General features: G+C 34.4%; 3 protein-coding genes across 3 annotated transcripts; 2 read left to right on the plus strand and 1 right to left on the minus strand.

Annotated features, from left to right (window-relative positions):
• The first annotated feature begins 955 nt into the window (after window positions 1–955).
• LOC123541023 (uncharacterized) lies at window positions 956–6,586 on the plus strand. The gene is made up of 4 exons (XM_045326368.2): window positions 956–1,078; window positions 3,303–3,967; window positions 4,692–4,927; window positions 6,315–6,586. The coding sequence occupies exons 1-4, from the start codon at window positions 1,030–1,032 to the stop codon at window positions 6,565–6,567; spliced, it is 1,203 nt and encodes a 400-aa protein (XP_045182303.2). The 5' UTR covers window positions 956–1,029; the 3' UTR covers window positions 6,568–6,586.
• Window positions 6,587–6,760: 174 nt separating this feature from the next.
• On the minus strand, window positions 6,761–15,625 carry LOC123540790 (cartilage intermediate layer protein 1-like). Its single transcript, XM_045326074.2, has 10 exons — window positions 15,447–15,625; window positions 14,610–15,152; window positions 14,002–14,181; window positions 13,300–13,470; window positions 12,564–12,878; window positions 11,546–11,654; window positions 11,008–11,159; window positions 8,714–10,440; window positions 7,967–8,217; window positions 6,761–7,608 (listed from the first exon to the last, which is right to left on the minus strand). Exons 1-10 carry the CDS (start codon window positions 15,508–15,510, stop codon window positions 7,371–7,373), a joined length of 3,750 nt encoding a protein of 1,249 aa, XP_045182009.2. The 5' UTR covers window positions 15,511–15,625; the 3' UTR covers window positions 6,761–7,370.
• A 1,483-nt stretch (window positions 15,626–17,108) lies between these two features.
• Window positions 17,109–24,154, plus strand: LOC123541494 (uncharacterized). Its single transcript, XM_045327027.2, has 6 exons — window positions 17,109–17,260; window positions 17,599–17,880; window positions 19,235–19,336; window positions 20,384–20,517; window positions 20,774–21,003; window positions 22,742–24,154. The coding sequence occupies exons 1-6, from the start codon at window positions 17,206–17,208 to the stop codon at window positions 22,980–22,982; spliced, it is 1,044 nt and encodes a 347-aa protein (XP_045182962.2). The 5' UTR covers window positions 17,109–17,205; the 3' UTR covers window positions 22,983–24,154.

The following is a 24,154-nucleotide window of genomic DNA, read 5'->3' on the forward strand; positions in this document are numbered from 1 at the left end:
TAAGGTATTAGACACGTAATAGAGTACTCCTTTTTAAAGAGTATTCAATTCGTACCATAAATCTACTTTGACTGCAATTTTTAGGGGGGGGGGGGGGGGGGGGGGGCGTAGGTTCAAGCCCTACGGGGACCAAAAACTTTTTTCCTTATTTTCATTTTTTTCTTGTAAGTTTTTGATTTATTGATCTATTGATTTATTGTACAAAATTGGGTAATTTTCATTTTATAAACGATTTCTTGCTGTTCAAAGTGAATTTACCTCTGAAACAGAAGGGGTTGAGTTAGACATCTTTAAAAACACTGAGTTACATGCGGTAAAAGTTCTATATTTTGCATTCAATCTTTAGATTACATATTGTGGAAGAAAGGTAGGTAGGTTTTACTTTTGTCCCAAGGTTATTTTTGAATGAAGTGAGCAAAATTCAACACAGACCCGCAGGATTCGACAATAATTTTTCAATGTTAGGTAAGAATTCTGTCTCATTAAATCCGTTTACTTAAGGCGACCTAGAAAAAATCATACTGACAGTTTTATTTTGTGTTTTATAATTGTTTACCAATAGTTTGATGTTTCTTTTATCACAATTAATGGTAAAAGGAATTCTCTGCAAACGTTTTCGATAGTGGCCATCACTTTGAAATTTGTCTCTACTTGAGCTTGAGGAAATATCATGAATTATACGTAATTTACAAAAAACGGCACCGTAAAAGTTGTTTAAAAAAAATTGCAACACAGTACAAAACACAGTCATTTTTAAGAATATATCAAACAAATGCCATTCTTTCAACATAACTATTAGGGGTCCAATACCTTAAAATAACTATAGACACTTTTGTACAGCTATTGTTAAATATTCTCATTTAGGTCAGTCGTAAGTGCACTCAGTACTCTAACAATTGACATAAATCTACAATGAACACATGTATTTGACCTACACAACGCCAAAACGATATAAAAGATAAGACGAACTTATGTCGAATAAACTGTCTCTGATAGTCGTATTGGGCTATCATTAACACCTTCGCAGTCATGCTTATTCTTACGTTCAATGTTTTGACGGCAGTCGTTTACTTTCATGGTAAGCAATCTTTCAAACAGTAGATTAGACTTCTATTTAACCGCCTCGATAGCCTAGTGGTAGAGCGTCCGCTTCGAGTGCGGGAGCTCGTGGGTTCGATCCCCGGCCGCGTCATACCAAAGACGTGAAAAAATGGTACCAGTAGCTCCCTTGCTTGGCGCTCAGCATTAAAAGGGAAACTGGCCTCTTCTCTCATACCCTCGTGGCGATGGATTCCATCAGGAATGAAGTGTCGAGAGTGATTAATATAACTTGTAGAACTTCCTTCACAATCGACCTAAAATAAATTATGTATAAACTAAACTTCTATTTCTGCGAATAAGTGTGTTTCTATTGAAGATTTGTCCACGTTTTCTTTACCGTTCAATTTTGCATATAAGGTTTAGGTAAAGACAGTTTCAACAAAATGACGTTGGCTGTATAAAATATTTGTACTCATATATCTGATGCTTATCAAAAATTAATGTGTAAAGTAGCACTATCAATGTCTGAAAATATGGGCACTAAATTCAGACTTTCTTGTCCTGTTTCGGTGAGATAATGTAAATAATTCCTTTTTTTTGCAAAACAAATTATATAAGTTAAGGTATTAGATCACTAATAGAGAACCTCCTTTTTGAAGAGTATTCAATTCTACCATAAACCTACTTTTACTGCTATTCTTAGGGGGGCGTAGGTTCAAGCCCTACTGGGACCAACTTTTTTTTCGTTATTTTCCTTTTTTACTAGTAAGTTTTTACTTATTTTAAGACTTATTATTGATGTTTTGTACAAAAATGGAAAAAGATGAATCTTATAAGCAATTTCTTGTGTTCAAAGAAAATTTACTACTTAAACAGAAGGGGTAGAGTTAAAATCTTTAAAAATATTGAATTACCCACGGTGAAAGTTCTCTATTTTGCTTTCACTCTTAGATTATAGATTGTGGAAGAAATTTAGGTAGGTTTTACGTCTTCCCTAAGGTTATTTTTAAATGGAGTAAGCAAAATTCAAAACAGAAACACATCACTCGACCTTATTTTTTCAGTGTTGAAGTATGAATTCTGTCTCATTAAATCCGTTTACTTGAGGCACCATAGAAAAAATGATATTGGCATTTTTATATTGTGTTTTATAATTGTTTACCAATAGTTTGATGTTTCTTCCATTGAAATTAATGGTAAAATGAGTTCTCTGCAAACGTTTTGGATAGTGGCTGTCACTTTGAAATTTGTCTCTACTTGAGCTTGAGGAGATACCATAAGTTATTCAAAAAATTTAAAAACGGCACGGTAAAGGTTGTTTAAAATTTGCAAAATAGTGCAAAACACGGTTACCTTTCAGAATATACCAAGCAAAGGCCATTTTGTAAACATTACTATTAGTGACCTAATACCTTAAGAGAACTATTTCAAGCATGAAGAGAAGCATTATCCTTATTAAATAATTATATACTCTTGTAAAGTCAATGTGAGTTTTTGGCAACAACTTAAGTGTTATCAGCTTTTAACTGAAGTGGCGAAACTTATAGAGCACAAGCTAAACTTGAAAATTAAAAGCATTGATCTACATTCAGGGTTCACGTGTATGGGTCTCTCTGCCTACAAGCATGCGCGTGGGCGTCTCATTTTGTTAATGAGGAATCTTTTTTAATTTTTCTAACGACTAAAACATGTCTAGTGTTGAGCTTTTCATCATTGAAAAAAATATGCGTGGAAAAAAAACGAACAAGGATCTGTAAAGAAACAAGTATATATGGAGAGATTGCGAACTTAACGTTGTCTAAAAGTTTCCGGATTTGCCTGTGGTATCAAATGTTTTTGCATTTGAGAGATGCTAACCTGGAAATTGTAGTCATATTTTTAAAATGACTCTCGTGATATAAATTCGAATGTACGGAAGTGTGAAAGGGCCATCACATGCTAAAACGTTTTGTAAATTTAGTGCGGAAAAGATTTTACAATTTGAATCCACAGACGAGCAAATGCCAAGGCTATGGCGTTTCAATCTATTAATAATACATATAGGATCACTGAATCCATCTCCTGCTTAACTGATAAAGTTTAAGCTTTTGAGTAATGATACTTAATAATATCTACTCTTAATGACTTAAGTTTTAATATGCATTGCACATAAGTATTTACAACTTAAATGCATTTGGATGCAGGAGTAGTCCATATATTTTGATATTGTGATATATTGTGTAGCTATTTGTTCTAAAACTTTTATTTCAATTTATTGCAAGGTGTATCTGCAGCTGATCAGGCTATCCTCAGGACTAGGCGGGAATTACAAAATTTTACAATTGGAGGGGAAGCTGTAGCTGTGAGACGGATCGTACCAGTAACTAATGATTTCGACCAGTGCTATGTACACGTAACAGTTCACAACTCTTCGTCATTTCGCTACGGACTTGAAAATGCAAAAGTAACAATATTATCTCGTGCGCAGGGCGAAGGTGGTAAAGTAAATTATACTGGTTTCTCGGATGGATTAACTGACGCAAATGGACAGGCTTGTATTTTAGTTCATTGTCGAGCGGAAGGTCTTGTCTTTGTTGAGAAAAATGGTATAGGAGTGTTTGCACTAAATAAGTCTATGCAAATATCACGCCTTCCAATGTTCTTTAATTTTGACCTGAAGTATAACAATGAATTTATCTTCTTTTATACATATCCATGGGGCATCGTTGGAGGGAGAAATGGACCTGTGTTTTATTCACAGGAGAAAGATCAGTGTATAAATGCAAATCCGAACGATTACCACTTTGTGTTCTCTTATATATCTATTCCTGATGTATTAAATGGCACAGTTTCACCACTTACTGACGATGACCCAACCGATAGATATGTTTGGTATTATGGATTAGGAAACGACAGAAGGACATGCTACATGAAAGTAAAGATAAAGGTACTGAAAAAAAATATTAGAAAAAAATGACAAAATTTGATTCTACGATAAGGCCTCCGACATCCTTTAAGGTATATTAAGCAGATTTTTTAATGTTAATATTTTATAGTTTTATTTCAAATTAAATGTATGAAATGTTATGTACTTTAATGGTATGTACTTTATCTATGTAAGAAGTACATGTAAAGGAGCTGGCTATATTAGGTGAGTATGCGAATGTTAAAAATGTTTGAAAGGTAAGCTTTACCGATCTTTCTAACATTTTATTTATCTTAATCATACTAACCAAATATTGCCAGATACTGTACAAATTAGGTATCTTAATTAGACAGTTTAAATCTGATAAAACCGAAAAGACGACCAACAACACAAGGTACTGGTCTAGTTTAATTTTTAATAGAGTAAAGTTATGTTTTATTCCTAAATATACTAGATTACCTGTAGATATTATAAACAAATGTTTAGATTTTATTCACCATTACTCCATGTTTACTTTTGATGCTTTGAAAATGTGGGTACATTCAAGACATTGAAAAATCTTGGAATTCATTCTGTTATGATATATCCGTCGTCGAGCCATGATGACCAAAGCTAGCTGTTCATGTTTACATGTTTAAGCTTAGATACACCGTGCTATCAACAATTCATACACCAACGAATTTAATAGTATAACAGATTAATGAAACACTTGTTTCTTTCTATTTATGGTACATTTTTCTCCCAGACGCTTTCACCACAGTTAAGTATTGGAACAACAAGTTTTCTGAACTCAGCCTCGGGACAACGTCTTGGAACATTTTATACAGGACCACAATATGACATCAGTAAAGCTGAAACGAGCGACAGGGCCGCTTGTATCCTCTTCCGATGTCCGGCTGTACACTATGTAGCTGCGGAAGACATGCATACATATGTTAACGGGACAATAAACGGTGGTCCAACGACAGGCTGTTGCTTAAGGTAACTCCCTTTTTGCTTTACAAGAATAAATGGATAAAGTGATAAAGTATAAGCCCGACATACACACTTTCATGATATTGTTACACAACATTTACGCATCATTTTGAAGTAAATTAATTGTATGTTACCTGCGGAAGTAAGTCAAAACTGACAAGAAAGCCTAACAATCATAATAACATTATCTGTTTATCATTAATCTCCTAAAATAATAATTTGTTAATTTTGTTATTCGTTGCTTTGGCAACGAAAATTATAATAATTTTTATTCCAGTTGCAACTTATAGATTAAAAGCATCATTTGTGTATATGCTGCAGAATATTTAAACAGTTGATTCTTACTTTTCAACTGCAGACAATAAGCTGATGAATTCTGTATAGTGTTCATGCTTGACGGGGCTCATATTTAAAACTAACACTTTAAAAAGAAGAATCCAACAAACAATGAAAGTTATAGGTTTGCAGGTCACTTTTCTTTGAACTCGCAACTTTCTACAATCTATGCTACAATCTATGCTTCTAAAGGATCTTCTTACATATTGTATCTATTATCATAACATCAGTATTTAAGTGCTGTGAGGCAGTCTTGGTATTCTGATCACGTGACAAACTTGTTCCATTTCACGTAATGTACAGCATAAGGGTACATTTATAGAGCTTAGATATAGGAATCTGATGTTAAAGTGCTGTGGTAGTGTACGTCTTAGTTGTGAGAGATCCTTGGTTCGAGTCCTGTTCAGGACTTAAATACTCTATCGGACTGCTCCACTGTTCTATATTCTAATGTACCATGATATTGGAGCATTGCTTAGCAATCAAGATCACTATTGAAACTATAATTAAATACACAAAAATAGGAAATACCCATTATATTAAATCCCTTTGATAGTTCTGCTTTACGTGTCCAAGAAGAGTTTCTGTGATTTTATTTTTTTCTGTTTGGTTAAAATATTGTAAATATATTTATTTTGAGCGATAAATAGACATGTGCATGCATTTCAAATCTTTCTGAGTTTCATATCTATGTGTTTTAAATGTTAGGTACTGTCTCTAGAAAATGGTCTCCTTTAAAATGTCACGATAATAATAGAATTTAAGTGCCTTACGGTGGTCGTAGAAAGTATTTTGTATGGTGCCGTTATATGTTCTTGACCTTTAAGATATGGGCGTAAACTGAATCTTCATGTGCAAGAAAATCCCGCTTAAAACCGGTGCTAGAGGCCTGCAGATGTTGTACGTGTTATAACCTCTTATTAACAGATATAATTAAACCGAACACTTTGTTTGGTCCCATTCCATTCCATTACTGCCAAAGGATTTTGTAGAAGATTTTATTTATCTATTTCGTTCTTATATTTTTTTTTATTATATTTTATTTTCTTTTTCTAAGGTCTAAGAACACAAACATGTTAAACATAACACCATACGGATTTTCATCAGTCACGCCGTTCAGCCCACATCAGAACTACGGTCCTAACGAAGGTATCTATATGTCATTTGATAGCCGTAATGCCAGGGCAAGGTGCTTCACCGGGCATGACTTTCTAGGATCCGAGTATGCTATGGATGTTAATAAAGGTTTTGCTTTTGAATATGACTGTACACCGAATGCCGTTTGTGGAACACTTCCTGTTATTGGATAATAAAATCTATAGAGCTGAAATATTGTTTCATTTATATATACATTCTACAATAAATAGTAAAAATTTATTTGTACGTTGCAAAATCTCAATACTCCTGCTAATAACTGAACAAATAAATTGACGCATTTGTGTAAGCAATTCTGATCTTTTTTCATTTAAGGTAGTGGACCTGTAATGATAATTGGTAATTTCCAGGTGATATTACATTCTTCGGAAATTAATGTTTTTATTACGGGAACACCACTTTAAACGAAAATACACGAACATGTTCAACGGGGCTACCGGTCACTTCTATAGTAAGCATGCCCTTTGATGTTAGTGACTGATAAACAAAGAAAAAAAGTACATTACGTTGAATGTTAGTTTATTTCAAATGTTCTGTGCATGCTTCATTTTTCTTGCATATATGTCCCTTGAAAGACAGTGTAAGAACAATCAACAGTAAGAATGTTTGTCGACATGCAAATATGTATAAAAAAAAATTTTTTTAAATAAAATAATACAAGGAAATACTTAAAATTGCAGTTTTTTTTCAAACGTTCAGCGTCATGCTTTGTTTATTAAAATAAATATTAGAGTGTAACTCAAGGAATTTAAAATAATCTGCTAAGGATCAATATGTATACATATATAGAAAACTACGAATGCATTAATAACAACAATTTTTTTTTAGATATTATTGAAATCAAAATAGTCTGTAAAGGATCAGAAAGAAAATGTGTATATAAAGCTATACGTGCATAAATTTTGATTTAAATCAAGTGATACTCTACGACCGTAAATAAATGTTTTTAATGTCACTTCTACAAACAATCAAACTCTACAGCCGCGTTTTTTGTAGGATCCATTTTCCCATCTAGGACTGCGCCAGCATCTGTTCCACTTTTACAGAACTGTTCCACCTCGTCCGCTGACTTATCACTAATGTATACACCAAATATCGGACCATAATTTGTGCCTGGTACTGCTCTAAACCGAAATCCCGTATCTCCTCGTGTTGGATTTGTAATTGGTGTAACACCATTGATCTGGGTTAGGGTTCTGAATTGATGCAAGGATGAGCAATACTAGCGTTAACTTATTCTCTAAATACATATAATCTTAAGAGAATTTTGGTCATTAATGTAACTTATGAGTTAGTAGCAAACATGGCCATCTAAGATATGCCGAATCTGAATATGCCGAGTCATGTACTGAGAATACGTTACTAAACAGAAATCAACGATTCTTATCATAGACCCATTTTCTTTAAACTAATCTTTATAGATCGTACTCTCTATATAAGGCATATAAGAGTTGGCATATGTTCTAACTGCAAATTATTTATTTTCATATACAGAAAATAAGTGATTATTTTCAAGCCACATACGTTTAATTTTATAAAAGTGGATGATCATACCTAAGTTTACATGCTTTTGATTTATCGCTGGTTGTCAGATGGGCTTCAACTAGTGTAGCTAGGTCAAAATATTCATGTGTTCCATTTCTGACGTATCCAGGGCATCTAAATTCAAGACAAGCTCCTCTAACGGAATCATCTGACGAGCCAGGGGCAGGAATTGGTCCGACATTGTAGGTTCCAAATTCTTGTCCATTTGACGTGTCTAGTAAACTTTTAGCCACGAGTCGTATATCATACGCGTCGTCAATCTGTAAAATATATTACCGACTAGTAAATGGAGGTTTAACAGAAACATAATATTAAAAAACTTGCGACGTGTCAAACATAATACAAAACACAGTGTTTTACACATTATATCAATGAAGGCTCTGTGCCCAAATGTTTAAGTCGATTGACTGAGTTATGTGACCGTCATCACTGAGTTTTCTAACCTTAAAAGAATTTAGAATTCTTCCGTGTGATATAACCGTTCTATCTTTATAACCTTAGATCGATGGCTTTACCAAGTAAGCATAATGACCGGAAGATCATCTTGGATCTTCGACAAGAACAAAAAGCTATAATATTTCCGTGTCTGTATAAATTAAAAATGAGTCTGAACAAATAAACAAAAATATATAAATGTTATCTATTCTATTGTATACGTTTTATGTGTTACTTATTAAAATAATCTTTACAATAGACTTATTTAAGCATATGGTTGTAAATAAAAAAAAACAACAACAACATTTTGAGCAAAATTACCTTTAGAAGAACCTTCATGAAGCATGACCGGAATGTCACCTTATCTGGAGAGACAGGATACCATGACAACAGTTTGTCAAAGACATTATTTGAACCAACCGCATAATCGGCATGTGGTGGACGTGTAAACGGGGCAAATTTGAATTTGAAAGTCGAATCCATTGGTGTCACTTTTCTGCAATCTGAACTGTCTCTGTGCTGATACATTGGACCGACACAGGTTTGACCTTCGGGACATTTATATGACTGTCCTCTATCCACTGCCCAAAACTCTACTTCTCTATTGATTTCTCTTTCGCCGTAACCAAACGGTAAAGAATGCTGAGCTGGCCGAAGGAGTTCTCTGTCACCATTGTGAACACTGATAGTGACCCAGTTGTCGCAAAATGTCGCTATGCATGCCTGTCCATTTATAGCAGGTGCTGAAGCTACTCCTATGTATTTGTCCTTGTTTCTATCCCTTGTATAAACTGTAATGGTTGCATCACCTTTAGAGTACGGCTGTGTTAAAGAAAAATCTTCATACACTGCAACGTTGACGAAACAAGCTCCTCTTTTAGCATCACTGTTCTTCACGGGCACATTCTCATAAATCTTAGTGCTTTTATCACAATTTGTATATCTTCCAGTCCATACTCGTTTTATTGTTGTTCCATAATGGTCAATTGGGGGAACATCTTTTGGAATGAAATTTGCACGAAGTGTTTTTGTGAGAAGTTTTCTACCGGTAGGATCTTGGTCGAAATGTAGTCTAGTATTTTCAACCCAAACGCCTTTGTTTACGTCGTAATCCCACAGAGCAAGCTCAGGTTCTCCATTTTCATCAAGTGTTACTTTGAAGATTTCTGCATCAAAGGAGAACGCCATAGGCTTGTTTATTTTCAGAGGATTTCCCGATTCGTCATTGACTGCAAATTGAAACATTCCAAATGTTTCAAGAGGAACAGAGGAACCATCAGGTGATTCGCTAACAAAGTCACCATTAGCTGAATCAATACTGTCTCTGTCTCTGGGATCGACAAAATGCATTGTTGCTTTAGCAGTACCATCAAATGGCTCCCCGTCTAGCGTGACGATAGAATCTTCTTGAATCTGTAAACTACCAAGAGGCGAATCGCCATTTTTGTTCGCCCCCAACTGAAATTCAGTCCCGATATGGGGATTGAAAGAGATAGGTTCGGGTTTCAGAGGAACAACTATGGTAACATGATTATCTATACCCTCAACTACTTGGATAATCTTTGTGACGTCAAGGAATATATTGCGAAAACCGTCATGAAAAGTTGCAACTAATCTTGTCTTCCCCTTTGCTACTTCGAATTTGAAAAATCCGGCCATGTTTGTTTTTGCAACTTCCTCATTATCTATGTAAATCGCCCCCAGCTGCATCGGAACTATTGTACCATTTTCCTTACCAGTCACTCTTCCTGACACTGTTGTCTTATATATACAGAGTCTGCATGTGCAAGATGTTACCCGTGCAGTTTTGTATGTAAATCCTTCGCAAGTAATGTCAACCATTTCAGTGTCATGCACATCACAACAATAATGTGGCCACCAGTCTGAACACGTTCCATTGTCTTGGAGTGAAGCTGACATGCACGCAGACTTTCCACAGGTGCCAACATCAATGAATGGGGATTGGTCTTCATCGCTGGTTTCAAAACAACCTGCCGGTAATGGTTGTACTTTCGGCAGTGGTGGACCACATGAGTCAACAGAATCATCTAGACCAAGAAATATATCTCAGAATGCAGTAAGGATGATGAATGATTATTATAAATGATATACATACGTGTATTGTCAAAACAGGTTTTATTTATATGAATTTGTAAATTACACATGTATTTGTTATTTATGAACTTATCAGATATATTGCTGATGTTATTATCATAATTGATACATATGACATAAAGAAGATTCAATATATTTGAAAGAATGTCTTTGAATTAATATAGAGTTTATTTAGCGAATGCAATAAAATAATAAAATGCAAGTTTTTTTGAAGCATTGGTATCAATTGTATTCAACGAGTTTAATAAATTCAGTACGGAAAGAGACGGAAATAAGATTCATTTTATAATGTTGTCATTTTTTTCTGCCTCTTTATATACTTATTATAGCCTGAGTCAATTCATCAACATCATCTGTACTGTCAACGTCAAATGTTTAACGCTAAAATAATCGCAAAAGTTCTTAATTGTTTAATTTTCATTTCAATGACACCAGCCACGTGATGACACAATTTAAAAGATGTGGGGAATATAAGCGGAGTGAATATACCCCGGTATTACCTTTAATAGAAACTATGGCTTCTGATGACTGCGATATCCCTGCTTCTGATTCTGTTGTGCACTTATAAACTGCGGCATCATCTTTTGTAGAAGACAAAACTGTTAACGTGCCATCAACTCCTTGATTCTCGAGCTCTTTGCCATTTTTGTACCTCATCACAAAAGATAAAGGTGTTAACTTTTGCACAACGACTCATTGAAATGTATAAGATTTTAAGTATTTGTCATTTTATATCTATTTAAATAGCAAAATAAAAAAAAATGATTATGATAAAATTCTTTGTCAAGTTTGTAGTATATTCTTAATGTTGTATATAAGTATTAAAATACCACTAGATAACATATTGTACTGAGAAAAAAAATATCGAATCGTAACCTGTTTTAAATTAACAGTTTAAAATGTTGCGTATCAAACAGTACAACTGAATAAGGTCACAGCTGCTTCCTTCAATCAAGTTTGCATATACAGTGCTGTTTACATTCCAGTAAATTAATGAGCCATAATGTTAAATGAAACTAGAAATTCATTGGTTCATACCATTTGTACGCTAACGGAGAAGGATGACCCACCGCTGAGCAACAGAGGGTAAAATCCTGACCAACCAGTCGTATCTTATTTTCAGGATTTACATTAAACACAGGCGCCACTGAAATAAAAACGTCTACTTTGGTAAAGACTGATAATAAGTAGCTTGCTTTTATAATACAATGTAGTTAGATAAGATAAAGGAGAACGTTCTCTTGAGTTGTTCAATTCGATATTGTACTAAAAATTTGTTTTAGTTTTAACGCTGTTTTTCAACAGTATTTCAGTCATGTAACGGCCGGCAGTTAACCTAACCAGTGTTCCTGGATTCTGTACCAGTACAAACCTGTTCTCCGCAATACAACTGCGAACTTCCCAACATGAATCAGTAGTGGAGGACTAATGATTTCAGACAAAGTGTCGTTTAACAAATAGTCACGGAGAACATACGGTCCGCCCGAGGATCGAACCCAAGACCCCGCGATCCGTAGACAAAAGCTCTTCCTACTGAGCTAAGCGGGCAAGCCGTACTAAAAATAAATCAAACAAACATTATTTTTGAAATATGTCCCAGTTTAAAAATGTTGCAAAAATATTGTTGTCATTGTTGTCATGTTTGAAATAAAAAGAAATAAAAATCACTGGTAGTTTCGTTGATTTGTATGTTATGGTTATACATATACCTATCTAAATATAAATCAATCGGAATGGTAAATGAAACTGAACAGTATCCTTAATGACAAAACATATAACAAACGATACATGTAGTGTCTGTGAGATGTTCTTACGCAAGAAAAGCTTCATTATACGTTTGTTTCGGTCTTGGTAGGCATAATTTCCCGACGCTTCAGCAAGCGTTAATACACGAATATGTATATTATCCCTGCATAAGCATAAAGCTGGAGGGCGTATTGTAATCTATAAGTAAATTGAGTTTATTGATTTATTTCTATCACCAGACCGACGTGGGCAGACAAAACTAATTGTCGAAAAATGTCACATTTTTATAAAACGTTATTAATTGGCTCACCGTAAGTTTCGATGGTTGCATTTAGTGTCCAGTGTGTAAGGTTCACTTCAGAGGGTACAGCTTCTAAGCTTTTATGGCCAAGTGCTTGCACAACTATCTTCTCATTCATAATACAAATTCCATCAACCCGAAACTTGCCAAATATATCAGTTTTTCCAACAGGATCATTACGTCTTGATGCAAGGTAAATCTCTGCTGCTTCAACTATTTGGTCTGTGTCATCCATTACACATCCATAGAGAGTTATGCTAGCACAATTACACAGCTGACAGTCTGAGGAGAGCTGTCCACCAGGAGGGCAGGTTTTACCACAATCTGAAGTGTAATACTATATATCAGCGCTGATTTATGGATTTACCGCTTTCCCGTTCATCTGTGATTCGACAATAATATCCTACAAATTGGGAACTTATACCAAAACTTATCTTTTTCCGTTCATCTGTGATGTTGACAATATTTCTCTCCAGACTGGGAACTAATACAATTACTTTTTATATTCACTGAAAGGTTTGCCTCTAAGACAAAATATTAAAAGTAGGCATGGCACTAGAGATAAGAAAAATATACCTTTTCCAGTCTATCATGTGATGACATATAGTATCGGATCATATACACTCAAGATTCATGCAACATAAAACTGTACTCAATTTGACAGCGATGATTAAACATGTACACAAAATAAGCAGAAATCATTTTTGTAGCATATATCTAAATGGACAGAAAACTGACAAGATACCAGGACAAGACCAGTCATTGCAGTTCCTCGTGTCTGTTGATGTGCCAACACAATAGTTTCCTCCACCGAATGGTTCTGGTCGAGTACATGTCCTATAACGGTTTTGAGTACCTTTTCCACATGACTTGGAACATCCTCCCCAGCTTCCCCAATAACTCCAACCACCATCGACTGAAAAATGATCAGAAAAATATCTGTAAGTTTAGACGCACACTATTACTACACATGCGTCACGTGTTTGTAACACTGGTTTGCAACGCTGCACAAGGTTGACGGCGACGTTACGTCGTCTCAATTCTGTATATTCTTTTCCGTGTTGAAGAGGTAAGGGAAGACAATATGCTAGATAAAATGATTAGAACAAAATGCAAAACGTATTTGTTTGTTTATATTTATTCTTATAAACACTTTTTTAAACTTTTCCTTTAGGTAACGAATCTGAATACCAGTACATATAGAACGATGCGTTTTTTTCTTCAGGTAGTACATATGTTTGCTTGCCTCTAACACATTGATACAAATTTATGTTCATGAAAATATATACTAGAATAAATATATAGAAACAACACACTTATCAAAAGTTCTAAAGAAAAACAATCGATAAAATATGAGAAAAAGATAAGAATATACGTGTATTTGACAGTCGACGCATGCTATATTTTGATAATTTTCTTGTTCAATTATCTTGAAAAATAGCATTACCTGGACAGGTTGCATCCATGCAAACTTCATCATCAGTCAACATATCTTCACAGTCCTTATCACTGTCGTGTTCCTTCACACATTCCCGTAAACGAAACCTCTGTCCAAAGTTACATGTTAGACTACAAGATGACCATTCACCCCAAGATGTTAATTTTCCGCAACCAGATCTAGGTAAATCTTAGAGAAGTAAATTTGATTTATGTTGAAATATTATTCACTTAATAAGTCAGGAAGTTGGGATGACTATTTGATACTTTATCATATCGACACCGTCTATGTCATATCGCGAATTTACGCTTCAGTTACAACTTCAAGACAACATAGTACCATGGATAGAAAATCAAATATTTCAGTAGATCAGTAAAAGCCATACCTTTGATTACTTGACGGGATTTCAACTCAGAGGCAATAATTCAAAATACAAGTAAGCTACCTAAACCGCTGACTTTTGTGACCCCTATCGGTAATGATATTGCAGGAATATAGAGCAACTTCAAAATGACAATCTCTCTGTAGTATACATGGATATTGCTATTTGATTCAATTTTTTATCTAAAATTAATGAATAGTTAAGACAAGGTAGGACACTGAATAATTAATAAAACCTGAGTCCATTTTGTTCGCGATCGTCGTTGATGCCGAAAGTAGGGATTCCAAATTCGGTATGTCAACTATACGTGTAGAATTGCCAGTCATCTGCACAAAATCAGCTGTCGCATCACCGTTTGCCATGTTTAATATAATAGTACGAATAATCTTTCCGGTAAGCTTGCTCTCAATTGCCGATATCGTTAAAGGGTCCGTCACCGTTTTGTGAGTCAAGATGAGAAGCATATTTGGAACACATTCTCTGTCGCCTACCGAATCAGTAAATGCATTGTCGACTGTAAAGTGTATTGCATCTTCCAAATTGCCATTCCCTGTGCTGTACCACATGTGGTTAATGGCAAGCCGCATTTGGTCGATACTGCTATACAGATTCAAATCAAACTGAACATGAGAGCGCCTCCCGAACGTATACAGACCGATTCTGTTTTCACTGTTGTAAATTTGTTCGATGAAGTTTATAGCAAACTCCTTTTCTTTTTCGAAATAGCTTGATCTGAAACCATCTGAAGAATCCAACAGCAGAACAACATCAGCTGGACCTGAAACCATGGAAACACAGTACTTGCATTTTCAAATTCTATGGTAAAAAGAGGTAAAATCTTAAAAATTTTACCTTGTTAGTTCGGGATATCAGATATAAGAATAATTGTTACAAATATTCTTTATTAAATGATCGGTCACCTGGTCTTTATCAAATCATGAAAAGTCATTAACATATCTATGCAAAATCCATTCTACAATACTAGTTAGTCATGTTTTGATAAAAGCCAGGTGGTCTAATATTTGATAAAGAGGGGTTTTAAATAATAATATTTTATCTTAAATTGACGTACCTGTTACTGCAGCACCATATGCAAACGAAGAAAATGCTATGACAAAAGCGAAATACAACGCCATTGTCTTCAGAGTTAAAGTAAAGATCACCAGTGCCTCTTTTATACAGCCGTTCTGCTTATTTGCTGAATCATTTCATTTGGCTGAGTAGCAGCCATAAATCATGCAAAATAAACCCGTCGTTTCTAATATATGATGGGAATTCACCCTGTCATATATCACACGTGACGCCGAAGCGGGTGTGCTTTCAAGAACTTAAACCTTGTTGACCATTTAAATCCAATGGCATTAGAATTCTTTGTAAGAAGTAAGCACTTCCTTTTTGAACAAAAGTACACCTTAGTATAAAGCGATATACTATTTAAAGCTCACTCTACAACTCAAGTATATGTTAAATATTTACACTTTAACATATCGACACAGTCCCATATATTCTGGTGTCAGGTCTTTATATACAAATGGTTTAACATTATTCTGTCGTTTTATGGTGCTTCGATAAGTCATTCTTTTATTGCGCTACAATAAAACTTTAAAAACGTACCGTTGAATATCCGGGGTATCTGGTATTTTTGTGCTTTAAAACGGTGTTTTTAATTTCTGTTGAAATGATATAGCTGGTACGAAATGTCGACACGACTAATATTTTTATCTTACACATACTTCGAATACCTTGCTGGCTTCATATTTTGCTCACTATTTGACATTTGGATCAAACCGATAGACTATGACGCCTTTACATGACGCTGATACAGTGACACATGTAATTTATTTATTCCGATTTGTTAGGAAATATGTCATTGTTTCAATCTGTAAAACTTTAGAAAGGTATCCGGGGCCGTGAGTTTGACGACCGATCTCTTTGCTCATTCTGTTCCTAATCTGAGGTCACGTATCATACGCATGTGAAACTGAGCTTTGTGCCAAGGGAGCTACATATTGGAAACCGACTTTTCAAACCTGTATGATAGTAAAAACATTTCTCTCTTAAACATCTCGACAAATATAAATCAATGATTAATACTAAAGATGTCCGGCAATCAATTTAACGACCAGTATATATAAAGGCAATTGGAAGGTTTTAGTTTATCATTACTTGAAAGAGCAGATTTACAACAGAAATCCAGTCCGATTGGTTTCGCGTGCAAACCAATAAAACTTAAGTTTCAGTATGTACGAAAATTCTATGTGTCTCTTATTTCACTTAAAAGACGTTAAAATACTATTACTACTACCACTAATAATAATAATAATAATAAAATAGAAATAATTTTTATTTCTGAGATAATTTATTGAAGAACACATTTGTCTTTCGTCAGGACCTCAAAAGGAAAAAAAAAACTAAAACAGGGAAAAATGAAATGCGGGCGTTTCACGTGTACATAAACATGATCTTTAAAATATCTGTCAATGTTAAATCCAAACACTATTACCTAAAGTTCTACTATCATAACCCTGAAAATGATTGCGGGCGGAACTATTGACAAAGTTTTAAATTGTGACATGACACTCACTGGCTCCTACCTTCGACCAAAATGGTATTATAATAATATTTTAACACAGTAGACCATTTAGCTGTTAAAAGCACTACATGACCTAAGGTGTATAGGCATAATTTCAAAGCCAGCAAACAAATTTATTCTGACCAATGGAACGACAGGAAATCAAATAAATCTAAAGTATGTTCAAGCTACATAATAAATCTTCTTTGCCAAACGATAACGGAAACAATAACTGTATAATATCTGTATAGACTTGAATATGAACGGCGCGCTTTTGGTGCTATTTGGTTTAACAGTTGTATTTCTTTCCACAGGTAAGACATTCTGTATATCTTCCTATACATATGCCGAAATAAAACATCTTTATATGCTTTCTCTTCACAGATAAAACAATGAAAGCAAAACATTCTAAGATGCTTATTTAAGTTAAAGTAGCTGTGGAACAGTTTTCAAAGGTTACATCACTGTTAGAGTTGTGGTGTTTTAAATGTACAGTAAAACACGAAGTACGTTGGGTGAAATTATCGGACGTGACTATGATATTCACCGTTTTTGGTTTTATTGTATTTTGAAAAGTACAGTCGTAAAGAAAAAGATTTCAAATACCCCCTGTTGTTTTCCATTTGTAAATCCAATGCTGTAAATATTTCAGTCGTTGCGGCTTCATGTCCGTGTATTTATAGTGGTGGATGTTACAAAACATTCTGGGGACCATGGTCATCATGGAGTTCGTGCAGTCACACCTGTGGCGGTGGTGTTAGACAAAGGTCCGCGAGATGTAGAAATCATATTTTGGTTTGGTCAAACAGTGTTGTCGATACAAGTGTAACTAAAACCGAAAAAGGCTCATGTGGGATGACTTGTTTTAATAGTGGCAGATTTATGGACGGAGCATGCAGCTGTCCGCCACTTTCAACAGGATATTGTTGTGAAGGTATATCTTTGAAATCATGTATTATTATTATTTTTTTACAGAATAATAGGAGTTCATTAAAATGCTTTATTTCTTAATTTTCTTAAGTAAACAAAGTTTAATATAAGTGATTTTACTGATATTGACATCATTAGTCGAGAGGGCTAAGACGCTTCACCTACGGAGGTGAAGGCCCCTGGTTCGAATCCTGGCTACTCCCATTGCGGTGTGTCCTTGGGCAAGGCACTTTATCAGATTGCTTCGTCGACCAGCTGTAATGGTACAAGCAAATTGCTGGGTAAGTATAATTGGTTTTAACTGTTCTTAATATAGGTCACAGAAAGCTATAGAGCTTGTTAAACGTTTCAACAAGCGACGTAAATAAAACTTACTTACTTACCTTTATGTTGTACATTTTATAACAGGCAACTGTCACAGTTATGCGGAACTTTTAATGATAAAATGATAAGGACCAACAACTCAAATATAACACTGGACTATTAAAATTTCTCCGTTGTAATACTTGCTAACATACAAAAGTCAAGAGTGTTACCAAAAATGTTTTAAAAGTTGAAAAAGTGGCATAGTTTTGTAAACTATATATCGGCGTTATAGATAACCAAGAAGTCATAGTTCTTGAAATCATTTAGTATAATATATTACATGTAAAGTTTCACAAGATATTTTAAATTTTACAAAATGTAAAATAGGCATAATGCTGCCAAAATACAAGTCGGAGTCATTTTACTTACTATTTTAAGGCATAAACCATCTGTGTGGTGTTGCACAACATGTTCATGATAAAAAACCCAGATAATTATATAAGTTAACAAAATGTGTGCAAGGGTTATGTTGCCAAATATTTGTTGACGAGTTTGAAAACATTCAGTCGTCAAGTAGCTCCTGTGAAACGTGCTTATACAAAATGGGGTATAATCACGAGTTATGAAACCTGGTAGGGTTGTGTCATAATATGATACCGACCTTTTGTGTGAAGTTTGATAGCAACTGGCCGAACAGTAAACCTGTTCACATGCAACAACTTTTCACGCGGACGCAGACCCCGACGAAATGATGACACTTAAAGCTCTTCTATTTGAAAAATTCAAACAGCCTAGTTAAAATGAAAAGCAACGCGACGTCACGCTTGAAAAAGTTTTTGAAATGATTCGTTGATATTCTTCTTTTTTTTTTTCATCAAAGAAGTATTTCAAAACCACAACCTTAAACATGACTTAAAATTATGGATTGCATCATTATCTGCGTTGAATGTGATAGTGTTTTATGTGTTTATGCACGATTATTTGGTTAAAACGGGAAACTAAAGAAAAGTAAGAAGTCACTACCATTATCATGAAATTATTATGTTTTTCAGAACTTCCGAAGTGCGATCCAACATGCAAGAATAGAGGTGTTTGTATTGCGGATGATATTTGCAGATGCCCCTCGAATTTCTACGGACAATTTTGTGAAATTGGTATATTGTCCTTTTGACAACCGTTGAAAACGATTCAACAGAACAAACTTTAATTTTCATATCTATCATGAAAGCTGTTTGTTTAGTGATCTACTCATTACCTTATACAGTCAATTACTTTAAGGTATTAGGCCCCTAATAGTAATGTTAAAAAGGTCATTTGCTGGATATATTCTTACAGTTGACCGTGCTTCGCACTTAATTGTAAATTTTTAAAAACTTTTACCGTGCCGTTTTTTATAAATTTTGTGTAATTTATGGTATTTCCTAATGCTCAAGTAGAGACAATTTCAAAGCGGTGGCCTTTATCCAAAACGTTTGCAGATAATTCATTATTACATTATTTTTTATGAAAGAAACATCAAACTATTGGTAAACAATTATTAAACTTAAAGTAAAAACTGTCAGTATCATTATTTCTAGGGTGCCTCGAGTAAAAGGATTTAATGAGACAGAATTCTAACTGCAACATCGAAAAATTAAGGTCGAATCCTGCAGATCTGTTTTGAATTTTGCTCACTTCATTCAAAAATAACCTTGGGGCAGAAGTAAAACCTACCTACGTTTCTTCCACAATATGTAGTCTAAAGAATGAAGGCAAAATAGAGAACTTTCACCGCATCTAACTCAGTATTTTTAAAGATATCTAACTCTACCCCTTCTGTTTCAGAGGTAAATTCACTTTGCACAGCAAGAAATCGCCTATCAAATGAATTTTTTCCACGTTTGTACAATAAATAAATAACAAGTCTTGAAAGAAGTAAAAACGTACAAGAAAAAAGGAAAATAAGGAAAAATAATTTGGTCCCAGTGGGGCTTGAACTTACGACCCCCTGAAAGTTGCAGTCAAAGTAGGTTTATGGTAGAAATTGAATACTCTACAAAAAGGAGGTACTCTATTATGGGCCTAATACCTCAAACAATTCCAATAATTTGTTTTATGGCAATGTAGAAGATAACCTAAAATTATTTTATCTTTGATACCGGAAAAGCCTCTGGTTTATAGCAAGTTTACAGCGTAATTAGACGAGACAAATTTATTTTCAGGTAATGAGTTAGAGGAACACCTGCAACCACACTTCTATCCAGCAGTATCTAAAGTGTACGACGTGTTATCCTGGTACGATGCTTCAAGCATATCTGGTTACAACAAGATCTGCTACATCAAAATACTTGTGCAGGTTTCTCAATTACTTTTTTTGAGTAAACTACTTCTTTGAAAGCTGCACAATAGTAACTTCAACAGAAAAGATAATTAGTATTTTCGGATCACATAATCCGTTATAGATAAACAACTTAAACGTTGCAATGTGTAAATTTTCAATAACTATTTCATTTGACGGTTTACTCTATTATAAGCATTATGAAGTTTAAAAGTATCTACCAAAATGCCATCTAATTGCGTATTATCAAATTATATATCTTTTCAACATGTAGAATGCCTATTTTGACACGGTGTTGACAGCTGCTAGTAGTAAAGCAGATGACCTATTTCTTGCATATGGAAACTTCACAGCAGCTCCAATAGATTCCGAGTCTAAAGTTAATCACACGTCAAGGTTTGCTTGCTTGAAAGTAAGATGCCCAGGTGTCATGGCAACTGGTTCACCGCTGAATGTGACTGTGGTCGTTACAGTAACAAGTCCACAAAGAAAATGTTCTGTGAGGTAGGTAGCTTGGGTCTACATGCATAATATTATACTTCGAGGCGAGAATGTATCTATACGATTCCTTGTGAACGTGCTTGGCGAATGTGTCAATTTCCTGTCGCATGTGTCAAAAATGCTGCATGGTTAATGTATCAAAATTGCTTCTTGGTGAAAAGGTCTAAAGATTTTCTGGTATATTTTTAAAAACGCTTCCTGATGAATAAATATAAAACGCTTCCTGGCGAATGCATCAACACGTGTCCTGGTGATGAATATGTTAAAAATGATTATGTCGAATGTGTCAGAACGCTGATTTGTGAATGCGTTTAAAACACGTAAAAACGTTACCAGGCGATTGAGTCAAAATCGACTTTTGGCGACTGTGTCAACTCATCCTGGCAGATATGTCAAAACCACTTCTTGGCGAATGCCTCAAAACACTTCTCCGTGAATATGTAAGAAACGCAAAAGAAAAACAAAGTTAGGCTCCCTTTATAATCAAACTATGATAAAATGACCACAAAATTTAATCAGTAAAGAAAAACGTACAGGCAGCTATAAACTTGTCAAAAGGCTTTTTTGAAAGGGCATTTCTCCAGATTTGTCAAATGTTTTTTTTTTTTTTAAATATGCTATACATTTTCATATGTTAATGATATAAGATAAAAATAAGACCAAACTTGGTATACTTAGTGCACATCATACTTCTGTCATAAAAATACTCGTGTAGTCGTTCAAATATTTAGAAAAGACAAGTGTCCTGCTTTAGTCACCAGGTAAATATATCTTGTCAACTTCATCGGTATTCACAAAATATAATCTTAAGGTAGTTCTGCACGTTTGGATCGAAATGTGTTCTATAATGTAGAATAAAACCCTGATTTTTCAAAACTTCAGAATATATTTAGAAAATTCAGCAAATAGAATGATAGGGTCGTGCGCTTGATTTTTGCTACTCTAATTTGAAAATAAAAATGGACCTCACGTAATTTTTCATAATGGGAGTCTGTGGGAAAATCGCAACTTTCAAAACATAGATTTTAATGAGACTTCTAGCAATCGTAAATAAATGTATGGTCTATAATTTGATGAAATAAAATGTATAGGTCCGTGTGCTTATTTTTGAGATATTTGACCATGATTAAAATAAACCACACATTAAAAAAATTTTAAGCTATTTTTTCAGACATGATTTTGAATAATTTAGCGTGTCAGATGTTTTAATACCATATTTTAACTTTAGAAAGAAAGTAACAGTGCCATTGTGATAAATTAAGTCGCGGATTGCCATTTATTCATAAAATTATTTTCATTTCCGTCCGCCAAACCCAGGCTTTCTTCTACGTTTTCCGAATAAATGACGTTACGCCATCACTTCCGGTTTATCAAAAGTGCAAAACTACCTTAAATACGGATAATAATATTTTTGTCATGAACGAGTACATTCTCACTTGTGATGACAAAAAGCTTGTATATCGATGGGAGTAATTAAATATTGAACTAAAGACATGTGATAGTGCTCAGCAATTTCCGTACAATTAAGTAATCACCGTATCCTACATAGGTGTTCTTCGACTGTAAGTATAGATTAAAACAAGACGAAACAGAAATTTGTGATTGTCATTATGTGTCCTGTACTTTAAACAAAACTATAAACGAACGGCCTAGTAATAACAACAAGCACATACAGGCATACTATTAATATAAAAAAAATGTCTAGTATAGTATCGGCTAAAATCATAATATTTCATTGCAGGAAAGACCAGTCACAGAGCGATATCAGAATTATGACGGATTTTTACGGAGGACATGATGCCATCGGTGTAGAGCTAGAAGCTGGAAACAATTACGGAGAAATGTATGGAATTTATGTTGGGGCTGGTTTCCGAGACAAAGCAGAATATATTGCAAAACAATCCTGCTTCAGCGGAAATAGATTCATAGCACATTCAATCCAACCGGAAAGAAATGTTCTCGCAAAGTTTGAATGCAACTGATCAACAACCAAGTCAGACACTGGAATAGAAATTATGCATGCATATATTAAATAAATGTTAAATATGTTCAACATTTTTTAATGAATTTATTGCCATGGCAAGGGAACATTATTTTTGTTATTATGTAACGTTAATAACTGCTGTACTATTGTACGAGTATTTTCAGTTACCTGAGATTTGCATCCTGTAATTGGTCAGTCAAATATTTTTTAAAGACTTTGATTGTTACATGTTCCGTTTTGTTTAGATTATATCTTGTACACTTTCGATGTGTACAACTAACAATAGAAATTAATGTATTGCAGAAGCTGGTATATCTGATCTTGTATCATAGCTCGGTGTTTTTCTTAACAAATTTGGTGCAGGTTATTCGTATACTCTGAGTACAGGGTGCGGTAACTACAAGTGTGCAGGTATTTAACACCCGCACGCTAGTTACCGCACTGTTGGATAGGAAAGTATGCCAGCGTGTCTGGAACAGTAGACAGCGAAGTGTATTTTATTGATTTTCTGCTCTAGCATTGGCTTATTTTACCTGGGCTTTACACATTTGTAAAGCAAAGATCTTAAGTACTCACTGAACTGCTGTATATGGCATTGTGGAACGCCTACAACTACCATATATGGATGACTAAGATACAAAACAGAAAGAACATTAAAACTCTCGGGTACAAATCGTTTACCTTCGAGTTTCAATGATCTTTCTATTACTTATACAGCTATCCTTGTTGTTTCATCAACTGTGATTTGCGATTTGTTATTTCATAGTTGCACTGTTAATATTTAATTACTCATAGTAAGATATATTTCAGTAAAAAACAATGTTTAGCGCAGTTACTTCGGACACGTAGTAATATTAATGGTATAATTCATATTAAAGTCAAAGAACATTCTTTATTTAAAAAGTGTAGCAGTAATCTATTCTAAAATCCCCCTTATATGACCATTTGGTTTTCTGTAGCAAAGTTAGTTTAACACTTAGAATTCACAGAAAGACAAAATGGTAAAATGATGATTTAGCAGTAATAATTTACATGCTCTTGATACAAGGACAGATTTATCATCTCATATTTTCCTTTTAATGTATACATTAATTATACTACAAATTTTGCGTACTGTTGTTTAAACATATCTTCAATCACACATATGTCTCCATAAAAAAGATACTGATA

Source organism: Mercenaria mercenaria, chromosome 16 (genome assembly GCF_021730395.1).
Source record: "Mercenaria mercenaria strain notata chromosome 16, MADL_Memer_1, whole genome shotgun sequence".
Lineage (NCBI taxonomy): Eukaryota > Metazoa > Mollusca > Bivalvia > Venerida > Veneridae > Mercenaria > Mercenaria mercenaria.